General features: G+C 39.8%; 1 protein-coding gene across 1 annotated transcript; it reads right to left on the minus strand.

The window, feature by feature from the left end:
• Window positions 1-9,775: 9,775 nt before the first annotated feature.
• pou3f2b (POU class 3 homeobox 2b) lies at window positions 9,776-11,917 on the minus strand. The gene has a single exon (XM_077576938.1). It carries the CDS (start codon window positions 11,862-11,864, stop codon window positions 10,683-10,685), a length of 1,182 nt encoding a protein of 393 aa, XP_077433064.1. The 5' UTR covers window positions 11,865-11,917; the 3' UTR covers window positions 9,776-10,682.
• Between the last annotated feature and the right edge of the window lie 58 nt (window positions 11,918-11,975).

An 11,975-nucleotide genomic window follows, 5' to 3' on the forward strand; every position in this document is an offset into this window, starting at 1 on the left:
ATAAAACTGCACACATATAAAACACACACAAACATATGAGAGAGAGAGAGCGAGAGAGAGAGAGAGAGATGTACAGCAACTAAGCTGCACACTCAAGAGTTGCTGAATCCAACGCAGGTGACACACATGGCATCAGCCACTCAGATGGCCAAGAACTACCTTACTTACCTATCTAGTAAGTTGTGCAATGGCGTTTAACGTTGGCATGCGCACCAAGGTTGAAGGCATTTTTCACCCACGCCTGCTCCACCTTGGAGCGAAAAGACACCAGTTCGGCACCAAGACTCCTGCAGTCCTGTTGAGCATCGACCCACGTCTTGTCCTCAAAAGCTTTGTAGCAGAACTCTGCAAACTCCCCCCAGTCTAGTCCCAAGCATCTTATCGCTACATGTGGGTTTAACAGTCATCAACAGATGATCTCGTAACATGACGAAATGGTCTATGAACTCACAAATGTAAAGGCCAGTCATGGTCATAGTCATAACTACAGATCTTAAAGTGACAATTAGCTGGACCTCTTTAAGAGACGTTACAGTTGAAAGTTGGCTACTCGCTCTCTGGAGATGATCCCATTACTGGTGGAACCATTGTAGACATTCTGTTGCGGAGACGAGAACTCAACTGGTGGGTTATCCAATCAGGTAGCTCCTTGTAGTCTGACATTCCAAAGACACTGTGGTTTGATTTGGCGCACCCTGGTAGACAATGGAACCTACGGAAGACGTGGGTGTTATGAAATTGACGACAGGTCATCGTCATGAAACATTTTGTCAAGTGTGACTCACGCTGTCGAATTTGGGGAAGTGAAGGCTGTTGAACTTGCTGTCACAGGTCATTTGTCTGTTGGACACAAGGTGAAATTAAATACTTTGTCCTTCTTTATTTATAATGAGAATACAAAAAAATGGCTGGATTTTGCTAGAGAACTCATATTCCACAAATGTAATATCAATCAGAATGTCATGTTTAGTGAAGTCACATATAACAGATTATTGTCAAGAAATGTTTAAGGTTGACTTCCACTTTAATTAAAATTAGGGCCAAGAGGCGATTTTTAAAAAAATGTTATTAATCGCATGACTTCACTAGTTAACTCACGATTATTTAACAAATTTTATATCTGTTCTAAATGTACAATAAAAAAAATCTAGGTTTTCATACTCTTGTTAACAAAAGTGGGAAAAAATGTTAAACTAATAGAAATAGTTCAAATGAACGTCTTTATACATTTTTAATGCAAGAACATACAAAAGGCTTTAATGCCGCTTCTGACATGAGGAGGTGGCTTAAAGCAATGGTAGTTATTACAAAAACAGCCAGCAGGTGGCCACAGAGTATAAGAGATCAGCATGCTGTACAAACACAATAAAATAAAGGATTAGGTAGGTTGTATAAAGAATTAAAAAAGAGAAGAGAGAAAAATAATAATACAGTAATAGTATGCACATTTTAAACAAGGATACCCATAGGTTTCTTTGAATGGATATGTTTTATTTATATATATGATTTACATTTGAAAATGAAACATATTAACAAAATGTGTACAATTCTTTATTATTTGAAAATTGTGATTTTTTTTTTTCCACGTCCCAAGTCATTCCTGTATTTCGTTTTGTTAGCTGTTCACAGCTGAGGTCAAAGGTCAAATTGGTGTGGGCATTTTTATTTCTCTGTCAGATATTTCGGCCGCGTGTCGAAGCACAATCTGTTCTGAATTTGAATGCAAAGGTCAGTTTTGGTCCGTACACACCGGTTGCAGTTTCATTCAACTCAAACAATGACGGATGATGCGATCTAAGACTCTCGTACCTTGACCTTGGAGTTCACCTTTATTTTCTCTGGAGTTTCTTCTGGGCTGTTTATTTTTTTTATTTTTTATTTTTTTACTATTATCAGTTTGTTATCAATGTTCCTCCTACGGCCACGTCCAGGGAAGTTGGGTCCAGTCCACTGGATCTTGAAATTCTGAATAATACATACAGCTGCAGTCACATGAACATCAAGCTGCTTGGAGATGGTCCTGTGGCCTTCACCTTTAACATGTCTATGATTTTCTTTCTAATCTCCTGAGACAAATGTCTCCTTGGCTCCATACGGTCCATGTTTAGTGTGATACTCACCATGTCGTCAAACAGCACGGTGACTACTTGTCACCCTTTCAATAGGCTGACTGACTACTTGCTAAGGGTTAACGACACCCGTGATGCTATTTCGAGGACACCTTGCTTGAAAATGTTTTAATGGTCAAATTATTTTTTAGAGGTACCATCATTTTTGTCCAGGCCTGTTTCATCAGTCTACTTTTTTTTAATAAATAATTTTGTTAAACAATTCAAAAGCAATGTATCATTTTCATTAAACTTGTATTTATTATTACCATTCTTTTGGTTTATTTGGTTATGATTACAGTACCAACAATTTTGTCCACGTGTGTAATACGCGACAATCAAAATACTGTATTTAAAAAAAAATAAATCTTTATGTTGGAATGAGTTCATTTTAGTTGCACAATTTTTATATCTCCTGAAATACTAATTAATTTTGTGTAACAAGCCTTTTCTGGTCAAATTAAATACTTACACAAGTGAAAGTGCAGGACAAAAATTATTTATTGTCTAAATATAAAATAAGTGTCAGCAATCGAGTATACTACTTTTCTTTAACTGTCTAAACATTTATGTCCACCAGGATCATATACACTGTGTGAATCTGTATATTTTAAATCTAAAGCAGAACTATAATGTGTAAAGCAACTCCATGTGTGGTATTTATTTACGGTCCTCTATTCTGTTTAAGATTTACATTTTTTTTCTCATAGAGCAGTTGACCTAAAGTTTTCTCACACCTCGTATATGAGTAATGTAAATAATAATAATAATAATGAACTAACTATTTAACCAAAATGTTCATTTATACTTAACCCACAGCCCTGTCATATGTAATTGCGGTTGGTAACCTCTGAGTATTTCGTGAGTTTGACCACTGACTGGATTCAATTTGTTCAGTATTTGAACCGTAACCCCCTCCCCCAGCCTTAATGTGTGATTAATCATTGTGCTGGGCAAGCCATGCTGTATTTAGCCCCCCACGTGAAAATATTGTACTGCTGTGGTGATGAAACTGGGTGCTTCACTTGAACCACACGTTAAATAAAATCCAAATAGATGACTGATAGTAGGGGTGGGATTCGATTCGATTCCGATTTTTGGCTCTGTGGTTCGATTCAGAATCGATTTTCCGTTAAGAACGTATTTTGATTCAAAATGATTTGATTGACAATGATTTTTGCTTCAATTTATAGATGTGCAAAGAATCGTAATGATCTACTCCAGTCTGACTCGCTAATGCTAATTAGTGCGGTACTCGCTGCACTTTTATCACTCAAAGAACGGCTCCACGCTGCAAAAAAACAACTTTTATTGGAATAACTTGATTGTGACTTTTTCCTTTTACTCTCTAATGTGGCTACAACTTAACAGTGTATCAGACCGCATGGAACCACACTGCCCCTAACTGGCCAAATCGAGTACAACATGAACAGTGCTCCCAATAAAGGCACACACAAACAAAGGCAAGACAGTATAAAATAATTTAAATAAAATCGATTTTGGGACATTTAAAATCGATTCTGAATCGTACTAAATGAGAATCGATTTTTTTGGCACATCCCTAACTGATAGCCTATTACTACACTTCTTGTAGAGATCCAAACATGAATATTGTACAGTTGAAGTCTTTATATCCAACGGTCAATGATTAACTTGCCATTCTCTGGCTTTATGAGTGAGCGGTGGCTTTAGTTTCAGAATCCTCAGCTCCAACTAGGACGAATGCAGCCATTAGCCAGGATGACTTACTGGAAGCGAATGGCGGAATGATCCTTTTCGGCTTGGCCCTCTGCTGTTTTGCAGTCTATTAAAACCACAGGGAGAAGTGACACGCGCTTGTCTCCTTAACTGCCTTTTAATGAATTGTTTGTGCCTGGATTAATGATGTATATTGTGGCCCTGTAATGTGCCCTAATGACAGAGAATGAGGCGGCCTCAACTGGAGTATTAATTTAGGCTGCCTCCCCAATGATTATTCCTCAGTCAGTGCTCAGTGTGAGGATGCAAACAGGAGTCATGGAGGCTTTCCTTGCACGGTGCTGCCGTTTGATTCCACACTCACGTTTTGTTAGGCGGCTGTTTGATCCAAGGGGAGAACCGCAGCAATTTGTTCAACTCTTCTTTTCTTTTTTTTTACTTGTTTGTTCAATCTGTGTGGGATGAGTTTGGCTGGATCTACTGTTGGAGCCAAAATGTCATTCAAGGAAAAAATTTGTAAATGAAAATTTAACTTTGTCTCTTCTTTTTGTTTCCGTTGTTGTGAGTTGATTCTCAAGAAAATGTTTTTAACTATGCTGAAAACATCTCACAGGAGCTTCATATGTGTAATGCAAATGAGCCGTTACAAGGCAAAAGTGAGTTCTTGTTGATGGGTGATCTTGAGAGCATAACATGGTTTGTTATCATGAAGGCCAATTAACATTTTTAATCGTAATTAATCGCATGACTTCAATGGTAACTCATAATTAATCGCAAATCTTAAATCGGTTCTAAATGTACAATAAAACGTGCAGTAAAATATTTTTCTTCCCGAGTTTTCATAATCTTATTAACATAAAAGTGGGGAAAAAAATGTTAAACTAATAGAAATATGTCTGCTTCTTTTAGTTATGGATACAATAATTTCATAATAATTCATAAAATGTAGTTAAAACTAAAAAGATGTACTGTAGTGTAAAAAACGAGTGTTATATTAATTTGTGTCAATGTCATTTTTCTACCACTAGATGGCATAATTGCATTTGTAAGACATTGGTTGACAGCTCAATTCATTTTTCTTTTCATTCTAAGAGCTATCTAATCTTTACCATGAAGCAACTTCTGAAATTCTGCACATTTTTAAAATTGTAAAATACAACTTGACCCCAGTCTCATATGCATTATTATTAAATTTATTACTAATAAATTTTGACATGGATGTGTCTGCTGCGACTAGAATCCCTCCAGTACAGACTTTCCAAGTAAGAACAGTCATTAATTGCACGTTAAAAAAAAATTGTGGCGTGAAAGGAACTTTAAACTCGAAATGAATGCACTAATTTTTACACCCCTAATTAAAATATGATTAACTGTCACAGTGAGTACGCAGCAGCCAACATTTAAAGTGCGTTTGATTAATCCTCAAGAAAGTTCAGCTGTTTGAATATTTTTTTATATTTTTGATCGCTTTCTATAGCAGACACATAAAGGTTTGTGCTAACACTGACTAACCGGTAGTTGCCACCCTACCCCATAGCGAAGATGGGAGATTGTTGTGCCGTGGTACTCAAGAACCATTACTTGTCAGAAATTCCTGCAGCATCTTTGATGTTTGTGGCAGCCTCCCTGACCAGTTTTCTTCTTGTCTTTTCATCAAATTAAGAGGGTCGCTCACTTGAAGTTTGTCTTCATTGTGTTCCAGTGTGTATTGAGCACCTCAGAATCATTTCTCCTGACTAATACCTTACGAAGATGCGACTACAAAAATGTTAGGAAAAGCCTACTAGAAAATCTGAACTTTATTTTGGGTTCATCAGATGCAATTTAAACGGTGGCAAGTGTGTGCTGACTCCCATTTAACATGAGTTTGAATGTAAGTGAATATAAAAGGTTAATTTTGAACGCAGCAGCAACCCCAGTTCTGAGAGGGTGTGCACACTTGTGCAATCACATTTCACTTGTTTATGTCACTTCGCTTTGAGTTGTACAGGTTGTAGGTCACGTGGAAAAAAGTTTCAAATTATGTCTTGGTCTCATTTTTCATACCCCACACAATTTGAATAGGGGTGTGTAGACTTTTAATATGCATTCAACATTTTCAATCAATTTCTTTTTGTTTGTTTACAACACCTTATGACTATTGTGATTGGTTTACCTTGACCACCAGCGTCTCTGGAGGCTTTGGCGGCATCGCAGCTCAAATGAGCATGTCGAGCAATTATAGCCGGAATAATAACGCACTGATGGGGTGACACGATTCGCTCCACTGATCAGAAAAGTTCATGCGAAGTTCTAATTAAACACTAACTCGTTTACAAATGAACGCACACACGTATTTGTGTGCTTAAGTGTGCCGGCTGTAATTAGCTGCAGAGCGTCTGAGCGAGATGGAACAATGTCAAATAGTGGAGTTGCGCAGAGTGTGTGTGTGTGTGTGTGTGTGCGTGTGGTACAAAATAAAGATTATTCACAAGATATAACTACAGTATATAACAGGCATAAATTTATAAGACAATTTATTTAAAAAAAAATATATATATATATATGTTAGTCGGACCCAATGTTTTGTACCTGTTGTACCCTTTTGACCTTTCAGGCATTGAAGGTGGATATAAACAGCATCATGATAAGACTTAAATGACTTGACCAACGTGTTCTCATCGACCACAAAACAACAATTCAGCAACAGAAGGTTTGCTTCCGTCTTTTTTTATATATTTTATATATATATATATATATATATATATATATATATATTCAGGGCGCTGATATTAATCCGCCAGGCTTTCTGTTTGAATGCGTTGTGACTGTGAAGACAAATTTCTTGTGTGTTTTACAAACTCGGCCAATAAAGATGATTTTGATTCTGGAGAGATTAGATGATCTTTGGAGATACATTTGGGCCATTCAAACAAATTCCAAGCTAAAATAAAAAGTCAAGAAGATATGTACTGCACTGTAGTTTTTCAAAGACAGCAAAAACATCAGCTATTTATTTATTTTTGGGCATTTCCTTCAAACGTTTGCATGCTTAAAATTGGTAATCAATTAACAATCAGGCAGTACCATAAGAGAGTTCATGTTTTGTTTATATTTGGACTGATTTCCCTCAAATTCAGCATTCAGTAATGTCTGCAGTGGTTTCTAACAACGTGTGTGCCAGGAACTCCTGAATCCGCAGTTAATTTCATTTTACCCTCGTGGTTGTCTTACCTTGACACGTCAAAAATGTCTTTGGCGAGAGGAGACTATTCCCTGCTCGATCCAAGTCAACGCCAAAACGTAATCAATTTACGATGAGCTGGCGATGAGAAAAGCGTGCTGCAAAATGTCAGAGTTGAGAAGATGGAACCTCAACGTGTCCAACGCGTGTCGCCAATGATCTTGCCGGCCTTTTGGAGGAGCAGGTTGACTTGTGTGGTCTTTTGCGGACAACTTTGATGGACTTTAAAATTAATATTGATTGACACTTGGTCGATTATATACAGTTTTTTCATGCTATCCGGGGTGCATAACATTACATAATCTATAGTTATCACATAGTCACATTCACATATCACAAAAGTAGTATGTGATGTATCTCAATCTTATTATTACTCATCAAGAACCAGCTGTTTTGTTTGCATTTTTTTTTTAATTATGAATTAAAGTGTCACAATTATTACCTTTATAAAGAGATGCACATATAGTGCATCGTTTTAGCTAAAGTTGACTCTTGTACAATTATGTATAGTGAAAAATTCTTCAAACTGCGCGATTTCTTTTCATATGTTTAACATAATATCGATTTGTTGATGTAAATACTTCAGTAACATGCCCTTCCTCATTATTGCCAGCTGGAGGGCCACATAAAATCCCTAGATGGCGCTACAGCACCGACTACTCCTCGACGATGTTTTTCCATCATCTCAGCAACACAAACACTGACGACACTTTTCCTTCCCAGGAAGTCTAAAGGGAAATTTCCCCTAAATAAAGAGCAAGGTGTAATTAACGTGACGCACTATTAATTGCATTTGCTATAGCGAGCATGTGAAGGGCACACGGGTACACTTTTTGGATAACAGTTGCGCACGTAGCGTAACAAAATCAGCAGCCTCTATAGACACGCTAGCTAAAAAGGTATTAACCGCCGATGTAAACTGGAACTCTTAATTTTAAAGGAAAATTAACTGCTCTTGGAATGACGTGATCACATTGCCTCAAATTAAAAAAGGCCATAAAAACAGTTGAGGTGGAAAAAGAGACTCTAAATAAGAAAGCACAACACTTAACTTTTTACAGACAGCCATATTTAAGGTCATTTTGTTTTATGAGTTCATTAAATACTATTTAAGAGCTAATTATATCTGACTGTTTTATAAAATGGCGACATTTACGCACCTGAGGCAGCCTGTTGTGTCAATTCTTTAACTATAGCAATTGTAACCAATGTGTTTGCTTTTCTTCTTCTTCTTCTTTTTTTAACTGGTCAACAACATCGTCCATAATTCAAGATATCCTGGTGCCATCTGAAAGTAACCTTACAATTAAACACAGCTTTACACACTGATAAAACAGTGTGCTACTGCACTGGTTTCTCTTCGAATCCTTTGATCACGGAAAAACTCAGAATAGTATTATTGTTGTTTTGTTGTTATTATTTGTTGTTGTTTTGCCTTGTAGCTGAACCATCAAATGAATAATCCATTATGCGTTTGAAAGGCATAAAGTCATGAAACATTTTTACAGCATGCATCTAAATACCCCTAAAGCATTCAAATTATGCTTTTACGGTATCTTTATGTCTAAATATTTCATTTTTAGCGCTTCTGTTTAATTGCAAGGATAAAAGGACTTCTCTGTGGCCATTGGGCCTCATAATGGGAACAATAAGGAATTCTATTAAAAAACAACAACCTGGGAGACAAACAAAAACAACGTTAAAGACATTGGCCTTAAATCAAGACTGCAGGGATGCGCTCAGTTATGACTTAAAAACACATTTAGTCCCGACATTGGAAAAAAGCTGTTTAATATCAACCCCATTATTTAAAAATGTGCAAGTCCGTTTGTTTATATGTCATAAAGCACCCACATCCTTTCATCCTGGGAATATGACTTATTGTAACCCCCAATAAACAAACATGACAAACAAACAAAAAACAAAAGTAAAGCAAATATGTCACCAGAAAAGTATATATATATATATATATATATATATATATATATATGTATATATGATAAAAACAGCGTTGGATAGGAGCAGAGAGATCCAGATCTCACAACTTGAACTTGCAGTGAATTTGGACTTGAATCGATTGATTAAAGCTACTGAAGAAACTGCTTTCAAACGGGTAAAATAATTCCGGGATGTAAAACAAACCTTTGGGAATGTTGAAAATGTTTGGATAAAACAAGAGGCCTTCTGCAGAATAGAAAATATGTATATACATAGGCTACAGCTATGGAAATGGAAATTAAAATGCTGTTCCCTACACACACAAAAATACTTATCGTCCTCCATGTGTCCTCCTCCAGGAATAAATTATAAAAAACAGAAAAACAAATATCAAACAAAAGGCTTCTAAGTGATGAAAATCATTGGCGAAGATAACTCGAAAGCAAAACACTGCAATAATAATAATAATAATAATAATAATAATAATAATAATAATTTTGATCAAATGCTGATTGTTTGGAATATTAGTATAGCCTACAATATGTTTGGAAGCAATTTAGAGATTCCAATTTTGCTCTTTTGAACTTCTCAGTCGCTCGGGTCAATTCTTTAAAAAGCACACTAATTGAGTCCATAAAGCATACGTGCGTATTTGTAACAGATTTCACAATTTTCCGCAGTAGTGGGAGAGAATCAAACTCTTAATACGATTTGAACGGAATGTACATGACGTAAAAAAAAATATATCAAACGCACTCGCGAATGCGCAGAGCGATAAATAACACACAGACACAAGGCAGCAGGAAGATTATGAAGGAAAGTGGATTTTAAAAAGTCTGTTTCTGGAATATTAATTCAAAAAGTGCCCCAGTGGAAAAATAAAAATAAAAAAGAAAGGTGAAAACATGACATTTAAAGTACAGTATTTACAAAAGTGGATGCAAATGTTGTTGTTTTAGAAATCAAGAGTCCGTCCTGACCTGCGGATGACGCAACAAATCTTTTCGGAGTCAGAATAAAGGCAAGGGGGATGTTTGGATTCAGAATAAGACTTATCCCTCTTATTATTAACTATGATTACATCACAGCCACGGCTATGAGTTTTAGTCTCACAAATATAATCATCGATATCTTAATGATAACATCGATGGGTGTTTGTTTTGGATGATGAAATGCTTTTCATCGAATAAAGAGGAGCTGGCTAGCCTGCTGTCTGCGCGCAATAAAATGAATGCAAAGGTGACAGATGCTCACCCTGAGCGAGACTCTTTAGTGGCCCCCAGCATCCAATCAAGCAGCGAGCATCTCTGCTGCATGGAGCTACACAACTAAAATACATTTGCTTTAATTATGATGATTATTTTTTACTTTTTAAGCAGGGTAATATTGTGTTGTTGATCAAGTGGCCGAAGCTATTCTGCTGTCTGCATCCTTGTGTCCTCCCCTCCCTCTGTTGTTCTAATTCCACGACACAATGAGGGGGCTACACCTTGAAACTGCGTCTATTGGACTCACAGTGCTCGGCTGGTATCCTCAGAACAGAAGAGAACACACGTTGATGTTCCTTGAGCTCTGGGAGAGAGATAAGAGGGGTCGTCCCGTCCCCCCTCTTCTCCTATCGCGTATACGCACTCGTTATACATAAAACACCCACTACCGTTTCATAGTCCAGTGATTTATATATAAGTGGAAATTTGGGCGAAGTCCCGGCGGGCTCACTGAACCGGGGTCTGGACCCCGTGGTGGGGCGGCGTGTCCCCGTACACGTCCTCGCTCCCCGGCAGAGCTCCTCCGGGAGGCGTCATCCGTTTCTCCTTCTGTCTCCTGTTACAAAACCAAACCCTCACCACTTCTTTCTCCAAGTGCAGACTGTCCGCCAGGGAGATAATTTCCGACGCTGCGGGTTTTGGGCACTTCAAAAAATGGCTCTCCAAAGCCCCCTTGACGCTGACCTCGATCGAGGTCCGTTTTTTCCGTTTCCTGCCCTGTGCGGCGATTTTGTCCAGGCTGGTCGGGCTTCCCGAGGTGGAGTCCGCCTCCTCCAGCCACTTGTTCAACAGAGGCTTCAGCTTGCACATGTTTTTGAAGCTGAGTTGCAGGGCCTCAAACCTGCAAATGGTGGTCTGGGAGAACACATTCCCGTACAAGGTCCCCAGGGCGAGCCCCACGTCCGCCTGCGTGAAGCCCAGCTTGATCCTCCGCTGCTTGAACTGTTTGGCGAACTGCTCCAAGTCGTCCGAGGTCGGCGTGTCCTCGTCCGAGTGGTCGTGGTGGTTGGGCCCGTGCTGGTGCTGATGCTGCTGGGACGGCGGATGGCTGTGCTCGCTCAGGTGCGGGCTGTGGTGGTCCTCGTGGGGGTCTCGCAGGTTGTGGTGGTGCAGCCCCTGGCCGCCGCCCGGCCCCGGGATCAGCCCGTTGACGCCGAAGCTGGGCTGGGAGTAGATCAAGCTCTGGCCGTTGGTGGTCGCCATGCTGGGGATGTGCGCCGCCGTGGTGGTCCTCCACGCCCGGGCGTCGTGGTGGCTCCCGCCGTGCGCCGTCTGGTGAACCTGCAGGTGCGACGGCGCTCGAGACTGGTGCTGCAGGTTGCCGCCGCCGGAGTTGTGCATGTCGTCTCGCGCGCCCTGCACGGCCGGTTTGATGTCCTGCTCCGAGGACCACGGGGCCGCCTCGCCGTGGGACAGCGCGGCGATCCACTGGTGAGCGTGGCTCAGCGCGTGGCCGTTGCCCTGCAGCTGGTAGTCGCTCTGCAACAGGCTCTGCGCGTCCCGGTACGCTGCCGCTTGCTGCATGCCGCCGGGCTCCGAGTGCACGATGGATGCGCTGGAGGTGAGGATGCTGTAGTGGTTAGACGCTGCGGTCGCCATGACGCTCGGAGCCGGACTGGTAGCTCGCATTAGAACAAGCTCGCATTTGACGCGCGCATCCTCTAGTCTGCTGCCTACAGGCGGCTCCCTCACAGGCGCTCTGGCTAGTGCACGTCGAGGCTCACCTGCAACTCGGCGCCG

The sequence above is a fragment of the Vanacampus margaritifer genome, chromosome 9 (genome assembly GCF_051991255.1).
Source record: "Vanacampus margaritifer isolate UIUO_Vmar chromosome 9, RoL_Vmar_1.0, whole genome shotgun sequence".
Lineage (NCBI taxonomy): Eukaryota > Metazoa > Chordata > Actinopteri > Syngnathiformes > Syngnathidae > Vanacampus > Vanacampus margaritifer.

Bases quoted from the DNA above. Each gene is read 5' to 3' on its own strand.
- pou3f2b (XM_077576938.1), bottom strand. From the start codon at position 11,864: ATGCGAGCTACCAGTCCGGCTCCGAGCGTCATGGCGACCGCAGCGTCT.